The 23,637-nt window shown below is 46.2% G+C and overlaps 1 protein-coding gene and 1 long non-coding RNA gene across 10 annotated transcripts in view; one reads left to right on the top strand and one right to left on the bottom strand.

Annotated features, from left to right (window-relative positions):
- The window catches only part of LPIN1 (lipin 1), a 149,025-nt gene that overhangs the window by 47,525 nt on the left and 77,863 nt on the right, over positions 1-23,637 (top strand). For 4 of the 9 annotated variants that reach the window (XM_055251555.2, XM_055251553.2, XM_055251552.2 and 1 more), the window contains exon 1: positions 22,250-22,306. The exons of 4 other annotated variants lie outside the window; for them this stretch is intronic. Coding sequence is in view for 1 of the 5 variants with exons in the window: in XM_055251554.2 (XP_055107529.2) it covers positions 17,064-17,072 (9 nt within the window). In the remaining 4 variants the exon portion in view is untranslated. Of the gene's footprint in view, positions 1-16,992; positions 17,073-22,249; positions 22,307-23,637 lie in introns of those variants that run through there. One more of the 9 variants, XM_055251554.2, reaches the window with a different exon arrangement.
- The window catches only part of LOC129467259 (uncharacterized), a 30,839-nt gene that overhangs the window by 4,609 nt on the left and 2,593 nt on the right, over positions 1-23,637 (bottom strand). Inside the window, exons 2-4 of the long non-coding RNA XR_010116962.1 lie at positions 21,935-22,027; positions 19,453-21,762; positions 5,905-6,094 (exon numbers count right to left, since the gene is read on the bottom strand). This is a non-coding gene — a long non-coding RNA (uncharacterized lncRNA). The remainder of the gene's footprint in view (positions 1-5,904; positions 6,095-19,452; positions 21,763-21,934; positions 22,028-23,637) is intronic.

Here is a 23,637-nt window from a genome sequence, read left to right as displayed (position 1 = left end):
GTGGCTCACACCTGTAATCCCAGCACTTAGGGAGGCAGAGACGGGCGGATCACAAGGTCAGGAGATCGAGACCATCTTGGCTAACACGGTGAAATCCCGTCTCTACTAAAAATACAAAAAATTAGCCGGGCGTGTTGGTGGGCGCCTGTAGTCCCAGCTACTCGGGAGGCTGAGGCAGGAGAATGGCGTGAACCCAGGAGGCAGAGCCTGCAGTGAGCTGAGATCATGCCACTGCACTCCAGCCTGGGGGACAGAGCGAGACTCCGTCTCAAAAACAAAACAAAAACAAACAAACATGGGGAATGCTAAGGAACTGCCATTAGATGCATGGGCCAGCCTGTGATGTTGAGAGTATTTTCAGGGACAGGGAACTCTCCAAGTTGGATGCTGACAGTTATCCTCAGAGCCTAATTCCTTTTAGAGGGATGAGAACAATAGGTACAGAAACTTCAATTCCCAAACCAGGACCCAGAGAGAGCCCACAGCACGGTTGGAAGTAGGTGACGTCTGTCTCTGGGCCCCCTCACCCTTTCCTGACTTGATCCTCTTTCCCTCTCCATGGGAAAGAGGGGTCCCTAGAATTTTATGTAACCCTGGGAACCATTAATCATGCAAAAACAATCAGCAAAAACACATTTATAGGAAGCGCAATTCCACTGGGATTTTAAAGTGATAGATTTTTTTGTTTGTTCTGTTTTGTTTCTGAGTTGGGAAAAGGTGGCTGTCAGAGACTTCTCAAAATAGCCAGCCAGCGTGGTCTGACACTCCAGGGCTCCTGGCAGGGAAACACATGGGCACAATCCCGGAATCACTTTTTTCTCCCTGGATTTCTTGCCCTTCTTTTATGGGTGAATGTGGAAACAAATGAAGATTCAGCTTTCCTAAATCCAAGAAGGACATTTAAGAGATAAAGCTACAAGGACTCTCATCTCACAGGGCGGGATCAGGACTTAACACACTGCAGAGAGGCTGCTGTGGCCCCACCTTGAGCCTGTGTGGTGATTGGCGGCATTATTGCTGGAGTGATCCATTCTCATAGACTCAAGATGATGGAAATGCACTGTCCCTTCATCAGTTCTCCATGGCAATTAATTCATGATGATAGCTTGACCTGATCACCAACCATCTGGACCATCAGAAGCCCTTTCTACCTCAGCTGCTGCCCGGCATATGAAATGTCTGCCAGAGCCAGATTCATTTAATAAAACATAGGTTTCATAATGTTTTACTTCCTGCTTAGAAGCTTTTAATGGCTTTCCTGGACCTTCAGGACAAAATGCTAACTCCTCTTAGGCTGCCATCTGAGGCCATGACGAATCGGTCTCCGTCTGTCTTCCCGTATTAACAGCTCAACAAACCCATAGGGCTGTTTGATAACCTGCAAGTGAATCCTAAATACGTTTTGAACTTTCCCATTACCTAAGGTTTGCTAAACATGTTGCTCCACTGTTACTCCTAGCCATGCTCTCCCCTGCCCCCCATCTCTTCTCTGCTCATCTATCCTGGCTGTCATCCAAAGCTCCTCCAGGTCTGGATCAGATCCCATCTGTTTAAGAGCAGCCTCAGCCTCTCTTCCCACCCCAGCACCCTGTCAGCCCTCCTCCCCCTCCCAAACTCCTCAAGCTTCTGGGACTTTAGCAATCATGTGATAGTAGGCTATGTGGCAATGTTGAGCCAGTTATTATTTTTTTTAAAATAAGCCATAGAATTGATTCAAATGTTGCCAGTTTTTCTACTAGTGTAGGTTTTCTGGTCCAAGGTCTGATCCACGATCCTTAATGTGGTGAGTTGTCATGCCTCTGCAGTCTCCTCCAAGCTGTGACAGTTCCCTCTTCTCTCCTAGTCTTTCATGATCTTGACACTTTTGAAGCATGCTCGTCAGTTACCTTGTTAGAGGGTCCCTCAATTCAGGTTTGTATAATGTTTTCACGATTATGTGTCATTGGGATGAAAGCCACAAAGGCACGTGCCCTTTTCAGTGCCTGTTGGGCACGTGGTGCAGACATGCCGTGCTGGAGGTGTCAACCCTGAACACTTGATTAAAGGGATGTCTCCCAGGTTTTCCACTGTAATTTCCCTTTTAATCACTAGAAATATTTGAGACTATGTTAATATCCCCTCTTTTCTTTACCTTCATCCATTTGCCTTAGTTTCCCTTAGTGGATCCTGCTGCAGTAGTGATTAATGGGGCATTCTAGTGATTTTGTTTCCCTCTTTCTTTCTACATGTACTAACTGGAATTCTTCTTTAAGGAAAAGTAGCATCTTCACCATTCATTATTTTATTCAGTTATTATTTATATCAGTACGGATTTTTATATCTTAGAACTTATTTTGGTTCTAATCTAATCTCCTGTGTTCTTTCAACATCTTTGCTCGCTTGTTTCTTTTCTTTTCTTTTTGGCACCTCCTTACCACAAGATCCTCCAGGCTCATGTGGCATTTTGTCTGCTCTGGCCCTGGAATCAGTCAGTTCTCCAGTGATCCTTTTTATTGGAAAACCAAGATGTGAGGTGCTTGTGTGCTCACTGCTAGTGGGGTGTCACTGCTTCTAGTCCCTCTCAGTGGAAAAGAGAAAATATATTTATTATAGGAACCATGAATACACACATGCACCTCTACTTTATCCATCCATCCATCTAATCTATCATCTTGCTATATTTTAAAATCCACGAGTTTATATCTGACTCCAATTCAGACCACAAGGTACATTTACCTTCCCACTTTCCTTATTTGCAACTTCTTTCTCCAACAATGAGAAACTCTGCTCCTATTATCTGAAATTGATTTACTTATTTTTTCAATCCTAGTACCCAAATAAAGTACAGTTAGCCCTCCATATCCACCAGTTCCACATCCACGGATTCAACCAACTGCAGGTCGACAAATAACAGCATTCGTGAGATGCAGAACCTGCAGATACAGAGGGCCGACTTTTTGTACCCAGGGATTTTGTGGGTTTGCTGTACAGTTTTTTTGTCTTCTGCCTTATGGCACCCAGTTGAAACACTTTTTGCCAGAGTCACTTAGGCCAGCTCCTTTCTACTCTGCTCTCCTTGGTGTAGTTATGAGATTCATGTGTGATACCGAGAGATTCACTTGTCAGTCTGCATGCCATCTTTACTACCACATCCCATTTGGTTTTTAACATTTTTATAACAGTAATATTCTTTGTAGTGTAGAGTTCTGTGAGTTTGGACCAATGCATAGAGTCATGTATCCACATCACAGTTCCGTGCTAATATTTAAGGCAGGTTTCCCGTAGACATTATACAGCTGGGTCTTGCTTTTTTATCCAATCTGACAATCTCTGTCTTTTAACTGGTATATTCATTGTGATTTTTGACATAGCTGGATTTAAATCCTCTATCTTACTACTTGTTTTATTAAAAAAAAATTTTTAGACAGTTTCATTCTGTCACCCAGGCTAGAGTGCACTGGCATGATCTTGACCCACTGCAACCTCCCCCTCCGCAGGTTCAAACAAGCCTCCCACCTCAGCCTCCCAAGTAGCTGGGACCACAGATGCGTGCCACCCCACCCGGCTAAGTTTTTGTATTTTTGGTAGAGATGGGGTTTCACCATGTTGCCCAGGCTGGTCTCGAACTCCTGAGCTCAAGCCATCTGCCTCCCAAAGTGCTGGGATCACAGGTATGAGCCATTGTGCCTGGCCTAGCTGTTTTATATTTGTGCTATCTGTTCTTTGTTTTTTTTTCTCTTTTTTTCCCTTCACTTGGGTTAACTACTTTCATGATTCTATTTTATCTCCCTATTGATTTATTCTATATATCTCTTAAATACTTTTTAGTGATTGCTCAAAATACCTCTAATTCATATCTTTAATTATAATTTATCTTAAAATATGTGTAAGTTCCTTGTAGATTCTGGATGTTAGACCTTTGTGAGATGGGTAGCTTGCAAAAATTTTCTCCCATTCTGTAGGCTGCCTGTTCACTCTGATGGTAGTTTCTTTTGCTGTGCAGAAGCTCTTTAGTTTGATTAGATCCCATTTGTCAATTTTGGCTTTTGTTGCAATTACTTTTGGTGTTTTAGTCATGAAGTCTTTGCCTATGCCTATGTCCAGATTGAACAATGAGAACACATGGACACAGGGAGGGGAACATCACACACCAGGGCCTGTCGGGGATGGGGGGCAAGAGGAGGGAGAGCATTAGGACAAATACTTAATGCATGTGGGGCCTAAAACCTAGCTAATGGGTTGATAGGTGCAGCAAACCACCATGGCACATGTATACCTATGTAACAAACCTGCATGTTCTGCACATGTATCCCAGAACTTAAAGTAAAATTTTAAAAAAGTGGAAAAAATTATAATTTACCTTAAAATAATAATTATAGCAGTTTACGTAAAGGGGGAAGATCTTACAATCATATATTCCCAAGTCTTTCCTCCAATCCTGTCTGCTTTTACTTCCACATATGCAATTAACATACAGAGCATCGCTACTGTTTTTGCTTTAGACCTGGGATTGGTAAACAATGACACATGGGCCATATCTGGTCTGCCATTTGTGTTGTAAATCAAGTTTTACTGGAGCAAATTGCCCATTTGGTTATATCTTTTGGTTATATCTTTTTACCCATTTGGTTATATCTATACCATTTGGTTATAACCAAAATGCCCATTTGGTTATATCTTGTCCATGGCTGCTTTTGCACTATAATTAATGGCAGAGTAGAGCAGGTGCAACAGAGACCATGTGACCTGCAAAGTCTACAATATTTGCTCTCTGGCTGTCTTATGTGGTTTCTGATGAGAAGTCTGTTGTAATTCTTACCTTGTTGCTCTATATAATTTGCCTTTTCTCTGGCGGCCTTCAAGATGTTCTCTTTGCCTTTATTATTTTAATTTCAAATATAAAATTTTGTTTTCATTTAAATTCATTTTAATTTCAAATAGCAAATGCCTCTGTGTGTGTGCATGTGTGAGTGTGTGCTGACATTTAACCTACTTGATTGTTTGGTATTCTCTGGGCTTCTTGGACCTATAGTTTGGTGTCTGTAATTAATTTTAGAAAATTCTAGTCTATTATTTATTTTTAATTTATTCAGGCTATTATTTTAGGCTATTTAATTAGGCTATTATTTATTGTTTATTCTGCCCTACTCTTTCTCTCTTTCTCTTCGCCTCCTTAGATTCCATTTCACGTATGTTGATATCGACCCACAGCTCTTCGATGCCCCATTCCTGTTTGGTTTCTTTTTTTGTTCTCACTCCGTTTTCCTCTGTGTTTCAGTTTGGGTAATTTCTGTTACCTACCTCCAGCTTCAGTGATTCTTTCATCCCTGCATTGAGTTTCCTGAGGAGCCCGCTGAGGCCGTTGCTCACCTTTGTTAGGACAGTTTCGTTTCTGACATTTTGACTTGGTGCTTCCAGTTCTTCTGTCTCCTGTGAAGGTTTTCATCTGACCCCATCTACTGCACACCTCATCTCATCTGTTACATTGTATACCTTATGCAATTAGAGACATCAACGTATTAAGCATAACTTTTATTTAAAAAGTCCATGTCGGATAGTTCCAGCATCTGTGTCATAGCTGAGACTAGTTAGTATTGCTGTCTCTTGGAAGTGTGTTCTTCTTGCCTTTTTCTTTGCTTTATAATTTTCTCTTGAAAGCTGGACATCTTGTGTAGAACTGTGGAAATGAACACCATTTTTTCTTCCCTCTGGAAATGGTGCTGTTTCTGCTTTTTCTACTGGTAGGCTTTTGCTGTTGGGGGCTTGAGTTACTCTAGGTAGAAGCTGGGCTAGGCTTGAAGTTCATTGTTGCTATTGCTGCCCTCCGTGCAGCACAGCCATCACTTCCTGCGGAAGTACCTCATATTTTAGGGTGCAGTTTGGTTTGTCAGAGGACTACTTGCTTGACATCAGCTTTGGACCTACCCTCTGCACTACACCTTGGAGAGTGTCTTTCTGCGTGTCACTCTCCTGTTCTGCTGCTCTTGTTCTAGTCAGCTTGATGATGTGGGACGGGGAGGGGAAGAAATTCTCTGCTGTGCTGATTAAGACTCAGTGGTAGGCAGGCACCCTGCCCTTGGTTTTCAGAGGGCTGACTTCTTCAGTGTTTTTGCTCCTGCAGTAGGTTTAATAACAAACACAATTAAAAAAAATTATTTTACTTTAAGTTCTGGGATACATGTGCAGAACGTGCAGGTTTTTTACATAGGTATACATGTGCCCTGGTGGTTTGCTGCACCCATCAACCCGTTATCTAGGTTTTAAGCCCCGCATGCGTTAAGTAGTTGTCCTAGTGCTCTCCCTCCCCTTGCCCCCCACCCCCTGACTGGCCCTGGTGTGTGTTGTTCCCCTCCCTGTGTCCATGTGTTCTCATTGTTCAACTCCCACTTATGAGTGAGAACATGCAGTGTTTTGTTTTCTGTTCCTGTGTTAGTTTGCTGAGAATGATGGCTTCCAGCTTCATCCATGTCCCTGCAAAGGACATGAGCTCATTCTTTTTTATGGCTGCATAGTATTCCATGGTGTATATGTGCCACTTTTTCTTTATCCAGTCTATCATTGATGGGCATTTGGGTTGGTTCCAAGTCTTTGCTATTGTAAATAGTGCTGCAATAAACATACGTGTGCATGTGTCTTTATAGTAGAATGATTTATAATCCTTTGGGTATATACCCAGTAATGAGATTGCTGGGTCAAATGGCGTTTCTGGTTGTGGATCCTTAAGGAATCACTACATTGTCTTCCACAATGGTTGAACTAGTTTACACTCCCACCAATAGCGTAAAAGCATTCCTATTTCTCCACAGCCTCGCCAGCATCTATTGTTTCCTGACTTTTTAATCATCGCCTTTCCAAGTGGCCTGAGATAGTATCTCATTGTGGTTTTGATTTGCATTTCTCTAGTGACCAGTGATGATGAGTCTTTTTTTCCCATATGTTTGTTGGCTGCATACATGTCTTTTGAGAAGTGTCTGTTCATATCCTTTGCCCACTTTTTGATGGGGTTGTTTGGTTTTTTTCTTGCTTGTAAATTTGTTTAAGTTCCTTGTAGATTCTGGATATTAGACCTTTGTCAGATGGGTAAATTGCAAAAATTTTCTCCCATTCTGTAGGTTGCCTGTTCACTCTGATGTTGGTTTCTTTTGCTGTGCAGAAGTTCTTTAATTAGATTCCATTTGTCAATTCTGGCTTTTGTTGCAATTGACAAGCACAATTTTTAAGTAATGATGAGTTTATGTAATATCTTGCAATATCTGCATCAACTTTGATGTGGTGTGAACACATCTGTTATTTTGTTGTTGTTGTTGGAGGTGGTGGTCGTGGGTATCATTAATACTATTGCCATTTGTTACCTATATTTATAATGGAAAGAAATACTACATTTCAGTTAGAAGTTAGTGAAATTAAGATGTAATTTTCCCACATCCAAGTTCATGCTTCTGCTTTGTATCTGTGGACCCTTTGGACTTCTGGTTCAGAGCTATCTAGTCTAGATTATAACATCCTTGAAGTCAGGGACTGACAGACAGACTTGGACTTTATTCCCAGCTGTCTTTGTTTTCTGTGTGACATGTGTTTCCTTATCAGGTTGTAGAAATAATAATAGTACTTACCTAGAAGTTGCTATAGGATCAAAATGATTAGATAATGTCTGCAAAGGGTTTGGAAATACCTATTCCAAAGCAGTATTCAATTATTGCGGCACTATTCACAATAGCAAAGACTTGGAACCAACCCAAATGTCCAACAACGATAGACTGGATTAAGAAAATGTGGCACATATACATCATGGAATACTATGCAGCCATAAAAAATGATGAGTTCGTGTCCTTTGTAGGGACATGGATGAAACTGGAAACCATCATTCTCAGCAAACTATCGCAAGGACAAAAAACCAAACACCGCATGTTCTCACTCATAGGTGGGAATTGAACAATGAGAACAGATGGACACAGGAAGGGGAACATCACACTCCGGGGACTGTTGTGGGGTGGGGGGAGGGGGGAGGGATAGCATTAGGAGATATACCTAATGCTAAATGAAGAGTTAATGGGTGCAGCACACCAACATGGCACATGTATACATATGTAACAAACCTGCACATTGTGCACATGTACCCTAAAACTTAAAGTATAATAATAATAAAATTTAAAAAAATAAATAAATGTAAGCTCCTTTTGTAAATTGCTGTCAGCCCAAAGGACCACCTGATAAATGGCAATGTCATAATAAAATCCTGCTGGTTGGTGTCCAAGATGCATGCATCTTGTGCCACATTGCACTGTGGTGAAATATGCCTTATTACCGATACCTAAATAGAGACTCCCTATTTTAAAAAGAACAAAAGAGCTGGTCATTGTTCTTGTGTAGAACTTGAATTTCCTGATGGACTGTTCCAAAGACAATAACCAGAATTACAAGTGTCCATTTCTCTCTCTCTCTCTCTCTCTCTCTGTGTGTGTGTCTGTGTGTTTGTATGGGGGCCAAACCAAAACTTGTGAGTCCCCTTGGACCAATATTTCCACATATATTTGGAAGGAAAGTCATGGGGGAAAAGACTGGATGGGGGGAATTGCTGGGGTCAATCCCTGGCTCTTCTACCTTAACAATTCCATTCCCACTCCCCAGAAATGTTTATTCTCCACTCAGAAAAATGCACCCCATGACCTGTTGGTTTAGCAACCACTTGATCTAATTTGAATATGTGTCCTATGGTTTATACTCCCTTCCCCCTGCAGCTGATCCAAGTATTCCTTTTGAAACTAGATAGGGTGTTATTTCCAAGCAGGATTATGTGAAATAGATTTTCTATCTTGCTATGTTCCCAGGAATGTTTTAACACCTCACATACATTGGAGCCTGGGCAGGTGAATCTGGTTTTAGTGTGGCAATGTGAAAGTGTATGGACACAAAGACACACACACACCCCTAACACTAGTTGGCCTATACAATCATGCATTAGTATTGTCCTATACACACATAATAATTGTCCAGTTGCATGACTCTATACTGTTTTCTTTCTTTCTTTTCTTTCTTTCTTTCTTTCTTTCTTTCTTTCTTTCTTTCTTTCTTTCTTTCTTTCTTTTCTTTCTTTCTTTCTTTCTTTCTTTCTCTTTCTTTCTTTCTTTCTTTCTTTTTTTCCTTCCTTCCTTCCTTCCTTCCTTCCTTCCTTCCTTCCTTCCTTTCTTTCTCTTTCTTCTTTCTTTCTTTCTTTCTTCTCTCTCTCTCTCTTTCTTTCTCTCTTTCTTTCTTTTTCTTTTCTTTCTTTTTTTTTCTTTTTGACAAGGTCTTGGTTTTGCCCAGGCTGGAGTGCAGCGGTGCGATCTCAGCTCACTGCAACCTCCACCTCCTGGGTTCAAGCAATTCTCCTGCCTTAGCCTCTCAAGTAGCTGGGATTACAGGTGTGCACAACCACGCCTGGATAATTTTTGTATTTTTAGTAGAGACAGGGTTTTGCCATGTTGCCCAGGCTGGTCTTGAACTCCTGGCCTCAAGCAGTCTTCCCGCCTCGGCCTCCCAAAGTGCTGGGATTACAGGCGTGAGCCACCGCACCCAGCTACTGTGCTTTCTTTCCAAGGACTGGAGGCCCACAGCCTTTTGGCACTCCCCACAGAGCAGCACATTGTGAGCACCCAAGTTCCATTGTATGAAAAGCAACAATGAAAGGAATCCAAGAGATCTCCTTGACACAATCAAACTGAAATTTGGTATGATTAAATGTCTTGACAAAGTCACGCAGCTAGTAAGGGGCAGGGCTGAGACACAAAGCCAACCTTTCTGATGTCAAATCCTATGTTCTTCCTCCTGTACCACACTTGATGATTCTACACAGGAAAGAGTATTGTGCCTTTGGCCATGAATCAAAAGAGACCAGTTTGTATTAAATTAGAGACCTTCATTCACATTGCAATGTGACATTTCGAAACTACTGTTAGAGCATGAGGAACTCTAACCAATGACCAACTTTTCTTCTGTCCTCACTCACACCCTTTAGAACACACAGGATGAGGGATGGATGATAGTAATAATAACGTGACAGAGAGAAATTCACCCTTTTTTATAGCCAAGCAAATACAGCCCATTGCTTACATGTTCTGAAGATGAACCATAACTAGTCCTCAAGTAAGAGCACTTGACGGCACCCTTTATCCTTCTCAGTTCATCTTGAATTCACCTGGTAATCTGCATTAGCTAATTGCTTTTACCCAAGACTCAAGAGGGAAAAAAAATCCATCTAGACAGGAGATAGTTTTGCATCTTGGAGCAAGTCTCCTGCCAGATAGGCTCTCTTTTACCTTCTCCTGGAAGTTAGGAGATGGGGTGCTGTCTTCCCTGATGTTTACATTTCAAAGAGGCGGCCTCCAGGTCTCTTAGGAAACACTCCTGAGTTTTACAGGTGGCCACAGGCTTATTTAGCTTTTCAAAAGATTTACAACATCTCAAAGGGACAGAGAAAGAATTTACAGTGACACGTATACTACAGTACATGCTCTTAGAGAAGGGGGAGGAAGGCAGTCTCTTTCCCTTATTGCATGAGAGAGAATGCAAAACAATTTTTTGATTTGTATTTACCCTTGCATTAGAAAGGAACAGTTGAGCTACAGCTGCACAGCTCCTTTGATGAGACAGAAGGAACAAGGGATGCAGAGACCAGAAGGTTATTCAGAAAGTGTTCCTGGCTGGGCGTGGTGGCTCATGCCTGTAATCCCAGTACTTTGGGAGGCTGAGGCGGGCAGATTACCTGAGGTCAGGAGTTCGAGACCAGCCTGGCCAACATGGTGAAACCCCGTCTCTACTAAAAATACAAAAATTAGCCGGGCATGGTGGCACACGCCTGTAATCCCAGCTACTTGGGAGGCTGAGGCAGGAGAATTGCTTGAGCCTGGGAGGCAGAGGTTGCAGTGATCTGAGATTGTGCCACTGCACTCCAGCCCGGCCGACAGAGTAAGACTCTGTCTCAAAAAAAAAAAAAACAAGAAAGTGTTCCCATGGTACCCTCAGAGGGGCATAATGTTCCTCTTACATCTTTGATGCTCCTTTTAGGTGTATGTGGTTTTGTTATGTATTATATTAATGTTATGCTTTAGATTAAAGGAAAATTCAATTTCGCTTTCCTAAGTACACAGGAACATGTATTTGAATCTAGGAGATCGACAATAACCCTCCTAAGTGTCTTGTCCCTTTCCTGTGATAGCTTGACTTAGCCAATCAACCCATTAGTCCTTCAACAAGTCTTCTGAGACCTTTCTGTGGGTCTGGCATACACTGGACACTGTGGAATAGGGGAAATGTGAGACGAATGAAGTCCTCAGAGTATAGTTACTCTCCTCACCAACCCCAGGTTCTAGGTCAGCGATGAAAGGGGTTGTGTTATGCTCCAGGCAACAGGCACGTGCCAAAGTGAATGGCTATAGGCAAACAGCATTTACATTCTTCCCATGAAATGATATGATTTGTTAGCAAATTCAGTCTCTTTCTGCTTTCTTAATTCACTCTTTAGAGCTGAGAAACGGTTATATCACTTAGCACTGTAGATTTTATCTTAACTAGGTTCAAAGGTCTATCTGCTGAGGCATTTAGTGGCTGAGCTATGACTCCGGGGGGCTGGCTCAGGTGTCCTAGTACTGTCACAGGTTGCACAGTGTCTTCTTTGCAGAAACCTGATTTTATGTGGAAGTCAGCTTCCCTCACTGAGGCCAGACACTGATCACTCAGCTGACTGACACCTTCGCTTTGGGGTTCCAGTTTCTACGGCTGGTTGGTGAGCTCTGTGTTGGGGCAGCCTGGGAAAGAATTGAGCACTGGGGTGCCTTCAGTCCAGGTTGATTCTGTGGATTTGAAACCACTTTGATGCCCTTTAGGATATGAGCATCTTTTCAGGTCTCTTTAGAATGCTGTCTTAGGTCAGGCTGCTAGAACACATATCATAGGCTGGGTGGCTTAAAACACACAAATTTCTATCTCATGGTTCTGGAGGCTGGACCTCTGCCACCGGGGTGCCAGCAGGTTGGGTTCTGGTGATGCCCACTTTCCTTGGCTTGCAGACAGCTGCCTTCTCCCACTGTCCTCACATGACACAGAGTGACCTCTGGTCTCCTCCTCTTCTTATAAGGGCACAAATCCCATCATGGAGGTCTTGCCCTCATGAGCTCATCTAAACTTAATCACCTCCTGAAGGCTCCACCTCATCATCCCATCACACTGGGGACTAGGGCTTCAACAGATGAATTCTGGGGGGCACAAAATTCAGTCCATAGCAGATGCATTTCTCAGTTGAAGCTAAAAAGCAATTCCAGAAATGTTTTCTTCTTTGGTAGATTCATCCAGTATACACTTCTATGACCTTGGCAATGATTGAAATATTAGAAATACCCATTGCAGTCACTGTCCCCAGTCCCCTAAGTGGCCTCATTCCTGCCATCTCATCTCTTCTCTTAGATTTGCCCCCTTCCTTTTGCAGCCCTCTCCATAAGCCAGCAGGTCCCTGCTCTGCTGTGACTGGTGTCTGCTCTGATTGGCTCATGTTCATGGCATGCCTAATAGTTTGAATATCATCCCTGGGACTGGCAAAGGAGGCACTGTGGAGTACAAGGCTGGGGAAAGCTGGGAAGAAGGATGAAGCCTGGAGTGCTAACCGCAGATGTGCTGATCTGAAGTGTGTGCCAAAGGACATCACCTTTATAGAGAAGTGGACCAGGAGGAGAGAGCGAGGTAATGTCAGGTTAGAAGTGAGGGTGTGACATCTACAACCATCTGCTCTTTGACAAACCTGACAAAAACAAGCAATGGGGAAAGGATTCCCTATTTAATAAATGGTGTTGGGAAAACTGGCTAGCCATATGCAGAAAACTGAAACTGGACCCCTTCCTTACACTTTATACAAAAATTAACTCAAGATGGAATAAAGACTTAAACCTAAGATGTAAAACCATAAAAGATGTAAAACCATAAAAATCCAAGAAGAAAACCTGGGCAATACCATTCAGGACATAGGCGTGGGCAAAGACTTCATGACTAAAACACCAAAAGCAATGGCAACAAAAGCCAACATTGACAAATGGGATCTAATTAAACTAAAGAGCTTTTGCACAGCAAAAGAAACTATCATCAGAGTGAACAGGCAACCTACAGAATGGGAGAAAATTTTTGCAATCTACCTATCTGACAAGGGGCTAACATCCAGAATCTACAAGGAACTTAACAAATTTACGAGAAAAAAACCAAACAACCCCATCAAAAAGTGGGCAAAGGATATGAACAGACACTTCTCAAAAGACATTTATGCAGCCAACAAACCTATGAAAAAAAACCTATCACTGATCATTAGAGAAATGCAAATCAAAACCACCATGAGATACCACCTCACACCAGTTAGAATGGCAATCATTAAAAAGTCAGGAAACAACAGATGCTGGATAGGATGTGGAGAAATAGGAACACTTTTACACTGTTAGTGGGAGTGTAAATTAGTTCAACCATTATGGAAGACAGTGTAGCGATTCCTAAAGGATCTAGAATCAGAAGTACCATTTGACCCAGCAATCCCATTACTGGGTATATACCTAAAGGATTATAAATCATTCTACTATAAAGACACATGCACACGTATGTTTACTGCAGCACTTTTTATAATAGCAAAGACTTGGAACCAACCCAAATGCCCATCAATGATAGACTGGATAAAGAAAAAGTGGCACATATACACCATGGAATACTATGCAGCCATAAAAAAGATGAGTTCATGTCCTTTGTAGGGGCATGGATGAAGCTGAAGCCATCATTCTCAGCAAATTAACACAGGAACAGAAAACCAAACACTGCATGTGCTCACTCATAAGTGGGAGTTGAACAGTGAGAAGACATGGACACAGGGAGGGGAACATCACACACTGGAGACTGTTGGGGAGTGGGGGGCTAGGGGAGGGATAGCATTAGGAGAAACACCTAATGTAGATGACGGGTTGATGGGTGCAGCAAATCACCGTGGCATGTGTATACCTATGTAACAAACCCGCACGTTCTGCACATGCATCCCAGAACTTAAGGTATAATTAAAAAAAAAAAAAAAGAAGAAGAGGGGAGGGTGTGAGTCTCCCCTCTGCTGCATGGCTGCTGACTCATTTTCAGGAGCCAGCACTGCTGCCGGGGAGTCCCACTTCTGGTCCTGATGGAATAACAGGGAGCAGGTTTACCCTCCTGTCTTAAAAACAGCCAGAAAGCTGGACAAGTATCTGAAATAACAGTTAGTGGACACTGGACAATAGGCAGAACAGGACAGGGATTCCTGGGAGAGGGGAAGCAATAAGAGCAGCCTCACAAGTGTCCAGCTCAGCAGTGCCGCAAGAGGGAGCCCAAACAGAGCCTGAGGGCCTGCCCAGCTCAGGAGATGGAGTGTGGGCTTCCGGGAGGCCAAGGGAGCTAGAATTTGCAGGGCAGAGATCTGCAGAAGAAGGAGCCACAGAGAATGGTTCAGTGATCTGCAAGGAGTGCTTTCGAGTCTTCAGCTGAGTACTGGTCTGCACATGAATGTGCGGAAACCACCAAGGAAGGAGCTTGCAGGCAGAACGATCTCCAGAAATCGTCCTGGATATTGTGTGTCTGTGAGAGCAGCATAGAAATAGATCCCTAAGTTATCTAATAGTCTTCCTTTCAAAAAGAGGCGCCTACTCCTACCTCCCTTGAATGTGGGCTGGGCTTACTAATATGCTTCTAAAGGAGAGAATGTGGTGAAAGTGACAGTGATGGTTTGTGACTTTAGAGACTAGGGTGTAGAAAGCCTTGTGGCTCCTGCTTGCCCTCTCTTGGGTCAGCCCCTCTGGGGAAGCCAGAAGCTGTATTGCTCCATCAGCCTCCGTCAGGTCCATGAGGCAAGAAATGGAGCCCCTGGCTATAGCCATGTGAGTCACCGTCCTGGAGGCAGATCCTTTGGCCCCAGTCAGAGGGCTCCACTCCAGCCATCACCTTGACTGCGACCTCACGAGAGAGCTTGAGTTAGAGCCACCAGCTGGGCCACTCCTGGATTCCTGACACAAGAAACTGCAGGGAATAAATACTTGTTGTTTCAAGCTGCTAAGTTTTGAGGTAAGTTTTATGCAACAAAAACTACATTTCCATCAGCCAGACTGGGAAGACCCCCTAAAATTCAGGACATTGAGGAGAAAAGTAGAAGAGAATTGCCTCAAAGAGGTGACAAATTAGTCCTAGAACAAAGGCTCTTCTGGATCTGCCGTAACAATGTTGAACATCAAGCCTCAAAAAGATCAAACTAATCGTAAGTAATTTTACTGCATCTCAGAACAAAGCACAACACTGTTAAAGGAATATAATAAAATCTAGCCACCAACAGTACAAAACCGACAATGTCCTGTGTCCAAACAAAAATACTGGGCTTGCAAAGAAGCAGGATAATATGACCTAGGATCTGGAGAAAAATCAATCAATATAAACAGATCCAGAAATGACATTCATGATAGAATTAGACGAGGGTGTTAAAACAGCTACTATTTATATAACCATATGCGAATGACATTCAATGTAAACCCTTTGTATCAGGATTCTCCAGAGAAACAACCAAATAAGATAGATACAGATATAGATAAATGAGAGGGGATTTAATTTGGAAATTGGCTCACATGATTATGGAGGCTGAGAAGTCCTATGATTTGCCGTCTGCAAGCTAGAGAACCAGGGAAGCTGGTGACATAGCTCAGTCTGAGTGCAAAGGCCTGAGAACCTGAGGGGCCACCGGTGCAGGTCCTAGAGTCCAACGGCTGGAGAGCCTGGAGTGCTGATGTCCAAGCACAGGAGAAGGAGGGGGTCCCAGCGAATTTGCCTTTCCTAGGCCGTTTTGTTCTATCGAGGAATTCAACTGATTGGATGGAGGCCAGCCCACATGGGTGAGGATGAATCTTCCTTCCTCACTCAGTTCACTGATCCAAATGCCAACCTCTACCAGAAACACACTCAAAGACATCCCCAGAGACCATGCTGTACCAGCTATCTGGGTATCCCTTAACCCAGTCAAGTTGACACCAAAAATTAACCATCACACCCTTCAATTATAACTTCCCAGCACTTTGGGAGGTCGAAGCAGGCAGATCACTTGAGCTCAGGAGTTCCAGACAAGCCTGGGCAACATGGCTAAACCCTGTCTCTATAAAAAAAAAAAATACAAAAATTAGCTGGGTGTGGTGGGACTCATCTGTAATCCCAGCTACTTGGGAGGCTGTGGCGGGAGGATCACTTGAAACTGGTAGGTGGAGGTTGCAGTGAGCCAAGATCGCCCCACTGCACTCCAGCCTGGGTGACAGAGTGAGGCCCTATCTCAAAAAAAAAAATAAAATAAAATAAAGGAAGAAAGAAAGGAAAGAAAAGAAAAAGAAAGAAAGAAAAGAAAGAAAGAAAGAAAGAAAGAGAAAAGATCTTCTTTTCAATTGATATGGGGTTAAATTGGGGGCTAAAAAATTTGAAGCCATCTTCCCAGAGATGACAATAAACAGAAATAAACAAGCGCAAACCCGGAAGGTCTGTGGCTGCTAATCAGAGGAAGCAGGTCTGAACAAGGAACCACTTAGCCGTATATACCAAGCAGTATCCAACAGGTTGCTTAGCAGAGGCATAAAGTCATGACTTTTCTCAGGCACTTCTCATAAATTTCTTCCCAGAGCAATCAGAGATGCTGCATCCAGTTTACTTATTCACAATTTGGGCACGAAAGAGATCTTCCTCAAGCCAAGGAGAAGACAGGCTTGACAAGGAGCAGGATGGCCTTCACAGCAGCGCAAATGGGAGCCCCTGTGAAATTCTCCTGGAAGGCAGAGCTAAGAGATATCAGCCCTGAGGCTTAGCATCCCCATAGAGGGACTGACCAGGAGCCCGGGAGTCCTGCCCCAGCTGTGTCCCTAAGTTGCTGGGTTAACCTCTGTAGAACGTGAGGATGGCCTGGTCATTTTCATTCTCGAGAGACATTGGGGAGAAAAATAACATTTTGTGAACGATGTCGTGTGTCCACAGGTAACTCTGAAGCGTGAGCTGCCAGAATTCAAGGCCACCTGCTTAATAGAAGACAACTAGAAACCTCATCCATGAGCATAGTAAGCACTGCTGTTCAGTAGTTCTATTACTGTTAAGGTGTTATGACCATTAGATAAATAATACTGTTTGGCAACTGCAAGGAAAAGAACTGTGTAAATTGGTTCCAAACATTGCCACTCGAGCTTAGGAGTTCGAGACCAGCCTGGGCAACATGGCGAAACCCTGTCTGTATAAAAAAATACACATCCTGGCTAACACGGTGAAACCCTGTCTCTACTAAAAATACAAAAAATGAGCCGGGTGTGGTGGCGGGTGCCTGTAGTCCCAGCTACTCGGGAGACTGAGGCAAGAGAATGGTGTGAACCTGGGATGCGGAGCTTGCAGTGAGCCAAGATCATGCCACTGCACTCCAGCCTGGGCGACAGAGCGAAACTCCATCTCAAAAACAAAACAAAACAAAAATTAGCTGGGTGAGGATGTTGCCCATGCTGGTCTTAAACTCCTGAACTCCTGAGTTCATTCGTCAGTGATAAGTCCATGCAAACACTGAGGGGTAAGAGCTTGAACTGGTAAAGTAATTTGATATTTTATTGGTTATCTGGATCCCAATATATGTCATTTAATTTCCCCCCAAAGCTGCTGAGATGGGGATGGTTATCTCTTTTTAACAGCTGAGGACGCTGAGGTTCAGACAGCACTCAGCCACGTGGCTGAGCTGGACTTGAATTTGAGCCTGTTGGATTCTGAACCCTAGACTTCGTGCACCTGACCAGGTTGCCTATTATTAATGAGAAGATCTACAGTCATGCGCCGCGTAACAATGTTCTGGTCAACTACAGACTGCGTATACGATGGTGCTCCCATCAGATTCTAATACCGTATTTTTACTATACCTTTTCTATGTTTAGATAAGTTAGACACACATACTGGCCCATTGTTTGCCTCTCTGGGCTTCAGTTTTCCTATCTAAGGAAAGGGGGACTCTTAATGGTTTTCTACTTCTGAGCTCTCCTTAGCATTCTGTGTAGCTGGTTTCTTAGCACTGGGGAATGTGAGACTTGAGATGTGCTGCTTAAGGCTGTGACAGCCCCACACTTGTTTAGCAAGGTCATGGCGACTCAGAGGACTGACTAACAGTGATATGTGGGGTCTTTTTGTTCCTCCTGGAATCAGAGCCCACTGTAACAGTCCACACTTCCCAGCATAGCAGCCACTGTTTCTAAGTAATGGAGTTCTCTCCTCCCGTCCCTGGTCATGTTGAGGTCTCTTTCCCTGCCCTCTCCTGGTACCTTGGTCTCTTTCTTCTTTCCTGCCTCTCTGCTGTTCTGTGTCCTAGCCCCGCTCATTATGAATTGTTCCCAATCTGACCAGAGGAGAAAGGTTGTTCCAGACCCCCTCTGGCTTCATCCAGTGGGAGACAGGCATGGGGCTTGCTGTGAGCTCCCGAGCTCCCCCGCCCACCAGCGGCCAGCCACGGGCCTTCTTTCAAGCACCTGTGCGTGCCTCACTGCTGTGCGCGTGCTGCTGGCTGGCACCGTGGTTCATTCTGCCCCTCGACACCTGGCCTAGATTTGCCTAGGTTGGTGCCTGCTCAGGCCACCAAGGTCAGGTGAATCCTCTTGCGTGGGGACAGGGCAGGTCAAATCCTGCATCAGTGCACGGCCCTTCGGTTCACAGCGGCCTGGAGCACTGTGACAGCTTTTACGCGATCACAACCCAGACTGTGCACTCCCTGAGGACAGACACTGTGTCTGGTCTGCTCACCTTTGGAGCACCCAGTGCTCGGCCTAGGGCCTCCAAGATGCTCCTGTGTGGCCAGCTGCCAGCCTTTATCACTCTGCCACTTCCTATTGCCTCAACTCTAATCTGCGAGCCCCGCCCTAACTGTGGAGTGGGCCTCTGGATAGCCTGGGTGACCGTCAAAACCTTCTGTGCTTTGGTTCCAGCTGTTCGCTCTCCGAGGATCACTGTCCTCTCCCTGCGGAACCCAGGGCCTTTTACACCTGCCTCTTCCCCATGAAACTGCCCTGCTCAGCCAGCCACAGCACCCAGGGGCCCCATTCCACCTTGGGTGGATTCCCAGGCTGCTCTGTTCCCTGCCACCAAGGTAGTGAAGTGGCACCAGGTGGCCCCTGGTTCCCACCTGGTTCTTAAAAGAGTGCCCAAGACAAAGTCACCTCGTGAGGGGCCCCCAACCAAGGAGTGGCCTTAGACCCCGAGGAGATGCCCTCCCTTCCCTGGAGCCCCAGGCACTGGTGCCAGGGATAAAAGTCTGCACCTCTGGAGGAAGAATTCATTGTCCTCTCTTTGGGATCCTTTCTGCCAGGGCAGTTACAGAGCTAACCATGCTCAGAGTACTGGGGGATCAGTCAGTGTTTCTCCTTCCTACAGTAGCTCGCAGGGCACCCGTGAAGAGGGATGTTCATTCTTCCCGCCTACCTTGCCCCACGTATTCTGGGCCTGTGCAGGTGGTTGATCTGGACAACTTCAGAGTTCTTGGGATACAACAGCTACTGTCACCAGCTGGGCTCAGCAGTGAACAGATCCTTCTGGGATGGCCACTCCTCAACTTACGGGGTTTTAGAATTGAAAAATCTTCCAACCCCGCAACTGTGACAGCAGCTTCCCATGATGCCTTTTTCATCCTCAAAGCAGATCTGTGTCATGTGCACCTGCAGCCCATTTCCCGGATTGTGAGACTGAGCCTCTAGAATCAGGATGCTTGTGCTGGCTTTGCTAAGGCATTACTCAGCCCCTCCTTCCTCCTCCAGTCAGCTAGAGCAAGATTACTCATCCCTGGAGTTCTTTCTCCTCTTCCCGAGTGTGGCTAGGTCCTGGGATTGGCCAGGGGGATCGCCTCAGCTCTCCTGGCTGAGTCACTGCTCAGTCAGGCCTGGTTGCCGATAGCACAGCCAAGGGCCCTCCCAGGGGGACTCCAGCCAGTGCCGGATCAAAAGTGCCAGGGCTTTGGAAAGTCCAGTTTGGTTTATCGCCTGGGAGTGCAGTGTGATCTAGTGAGTGTTTTCTTCTCATTGCTTGTTTGTACAAAAGGCTCCCTCCAACCCTTGGCCTTCCCCAAGGTGGTAGGCTGGGCAGCAGCGGGACCTAATTTGCTCTGAATCCAGCCAGACCCTGCTCATCAGAGCTGACCCTAGCCCTGCTGGGTCCCCAGGCTCATCATTTTCAGAATGAGGGCTTTGAGTTGAATTGTCCTATATTTTCAGACCTCCCATCTCCACGTTTGAATAATGAACTTATTTTACACAAAAAGTAAACTTAAGTGGCCTGAAGTTGGACTGGCTTCCTGGAAAGCCTTTCCACATAGGGTAGACTTCTTCCCAGGCTAGCTCCTCCCTGGAGGTGGGAGGGGAGGGTGCAGGAGGGCTTCCTTCTGGGGCCTTGCAACCTTAGCAGTTTTGGGCAGCTGTGATGCACTTGAAACTCTAGTCTCTGAGAAAACCCCTGTGGAGGTAGTTTACCTACAAACTGCAAGATTCTGTTTGTGTAGCTCCCACTTCTGCAATGTCAGCATGGGACAGGCCACCTAGATAGGAGCTGCCTCAAGTCCAGCTGGAGCATGTCCACACTTGACCAGATGGACGGGAGCCACGTCCCTGGACAAAGCTCTCCAAGCAGCTGCCCCCAAACGTCTATCTCAAGCTGGCTGGCTTATCCAATTCACTAAGCTGCCGCATTCGATGCTGTTTCCAAGCTGGCCTCCTCCCTGGCCCTCTGCATCTCAGCAGAGCAGTGGTTCAATCTCTACATGGAGACTTGCCTTTGAGTATTGCATCACACACCTCCACCCGTTCCACTCATCAGCAAGCCTGTGGGTTTTGCCTCCAAATCTCTCTGAAGTCCTTCCACTTCTCGCTGAGCAGCCCCTGCAATCTGAGCCACCATCATGTTCCCTGGTTCCCTGCAGTGCCACCTGTCTGCTGGCTTCTACTCCTGCAGTCCATTTTCTATGGAGTGGAGGGGTGACTTTTTAAAGAAGTAAATTAGATCATATAATTCCCAGGTTTAAAATTCTTTTTGGACCAGGCGTGGTGGTTCACACCTGTAATCTCAGCACTTTGGGAAGCCAAGGTGGGAAGACTGCTTGAGCCCAGCAGTTTGAGACAAGCCTGGGCAACATAGGGAGACCTGGTCTCTACAAATAATTTAAAAAATTAGCCGGGCGTGGTGGCATGCACCTGTGGTCCAAGCTACTTGAGAGGCTGAGGCAGGAGGATTGCCTGAGGCCAGAAGGTGAAAGCTGCAGTGAACTGAGATTGTGCCACTGCACTGTAGCCTGGGTGACAGAGTGGGACCCTGTCTCAAAAAGAATTGTTTTGGAATAACATTTAAATAATACCTAAACTCCTTGCCTTGGCCTACAAGACCTGAATATTTGGCCCCTGCCTTCCCTCCAGCCCACAGCGCCAGCCCCAGGACCTTTGCACCTGCCATTTCTGCTCTCCAGAAAGCCCTGCCTCCTCCCCCATCTTTGGAGACATAGGTGTTTCTTGTCATTTAGAGTTTCAGTTCAAATATGACACCCTCCCATTGGTGGAAATCATTTCATCATCAGATGTTATGTGGCTCATTGTTTATCTGCCGCCTGCCTCCCGGCTGGAGAGGCGCAGGGAGCTGCCTGTCCCTCCTGTTCAGAGCCACTGTTCCGCACCTGGACCACCGCTTGGCAGAGGCAGGAGTGGACGCTGTCACCATCAGGATGAAGGACAGGGGTGGCCCGGCGTGGAGAAGCTAGGAAGAGATGGCGATAGGTCAACGCAATTGCGCCTTTATGGTGGAAGAAACGAAGGGCGAGGGTCAGTGAAGTCAAGGACCGGCTCAGATCCCGCCACTGATGATGAGCGGGACCCATAGGACCGACGTGATCGCGGCCAGGCCCTGGGAGGTTTACCTGGACATTTACCTGGCTGCCTTTTCTCTGTACCCCTCCGTCCTCACTCCCCCAGTCATCGGCATAGGTCAAGTCGGAGTGTTGAAGAAATACACGAGTTTGGCTCTGGAAAGGAAAATCAGAAAGGCGGCCTAAGGGGCCCCACCCCAGGAACGCTAAGGTAGGCGGCCAGGGGTGAGCGGGCAGAGCCGGCCAGCGGGCCCTGAAAGCAGCCGGGCCACCAGGGCCTCCCGAGTCCCCCTCGCACCGCCCCGCTTGCCCCGCCCCTGCCCCGCCCCCACCCTCTGCCCCCGCCCCTGCCCCGCCCCCGAAGGCAAGCTGCGCTGACAGCGGGCGGCGGGCTGGGTGTTTGCATACAAAGGCGGCCACGCGCGGCGCCGCTCGGTGAGTAGCCGCCGCCTCCGGCCTCCCACTGTGGAGCAGGGGCCGCGGCCTCGGGTTAGGCAGGGCGGGGTGCGGCGCGGCGCAGGGGCGCTGAGGGCGCGTGGCGAGGCGGGGGCTCGGCCCCGGGGGCCCGAGGACCGACGGCCGGGCTACGTCCCCGCGGCCCTCTACGGGAAGTGGTTCGGGGGAGGGAGGCGGGGAAACAGGCCCCGGAGGCCGAGAGGGCCTCGCGAGCATCCCTCGGGCCTGGCTTTCCTTGCGCGCCGCGAGGCCGGGCGTGGGCCCGGCTTGGCTGATCTCGAGCGGCGTAGGGGCCACGGGGGGCTGCCGCGCAGTCCCAGAACCGCGGGAACCAGCTCTAGCCGGCCGGCGCGGGTGCGTCCTGGCTCTGCGCGATCATCCCCAGCTTTGCGCTGGGGACTGGGATGAGAGCCTTTCTTTCCCTCGGAGTTAGGATTCCAGCGCTGCAGTTGAGGAAACTGAGGCTCAGGGAGGTTGACCTCTGTGCCCAAGGTCACACAGTTGCCGGGCGGCAGGGCAGGCTGAGCGCAGGTTGGAATCCCGGTTCTCATATTACAGCTTTCCCCTGCGAGGCCTCTGCACCTTTCTTGCAGCCTAGGAGGTGCTAGGCCTAGTGAGCTCCATCAGCTGCTCCTGCACATAATTTTATTACGGGGAAGGCCAGGAAAATGCAGGATGAGAAGTAACGTTTTGGGAGTAACTTAAGTGCTGTGGAGCTAGAGTAGGTAATTTGTGTGGTCAATAGTTGCTGGAGAAAGCCGATGTCAACCCTGTTTTTGATCAGCAAGCAGGAAACCAGTTAAGACAACTGGGAGTATTAATTTGGAGAGGTTTTAGAACCCAGTAGTTTCCCACAGGATAGAAGTGTTTTGGGAAATCAAAGCTTGTAACCGTTTTTTTAACTGGGGGTGTTGTGGTATGGTGGTCTAGGGGTAGTGATTGTGAGATTGACTGTTTATCCTTTGTTCTGTAATTTGGGTCTTATGAATGAAAGTAAGCACTTAAGGAATGTATAGTATTTGAGAAATAAGTACATCCACACATGAACACTTTTCTTGCTCCCAGATTCTTGTTGAAAGGTGTAACAGTTGGATTTATGTTTCTATACTTTGATAGCGCTTCACGTTTGCCAGCATTTGTTATTGAGTGTTTTTGTGCATGGGTTGTGTGTTTTGGCGTTTATTATTCCTGTTTGCATGTGGGGTCCTGTGGTCCTGTGGAGCTAGGCCTGGATAGAGCCCTGGCACTCAGGTCGGGAGGTCTACGCTCGGATCTGGGCTCTGCCTAAGCTCTGTGGGACCCTGAGCGAG

The sequence above is a fragment of the Symphalangus syndactylus genome, chromosome 18 (assembly GCF_028878055.3).
Source record: "Symphalangus syndactylus isolate Jambi chromosome 18, NHGRI_mSymSyn1-v2.1_pri, whole genome shotgun sequence".
In the NCBI taxonomy this organism is placed as follows: domain Eukaryota; kingdom Metazoa; phylum Chordata; class Mammalia; order Primates; family Hylobatidae; genus Symphalangus; species Symphalangus syndactylus.
Note: the sequence above shows the minus strand (reverse complement) of the source record. Positions and strands in the feature narration are given on the sequence as shown.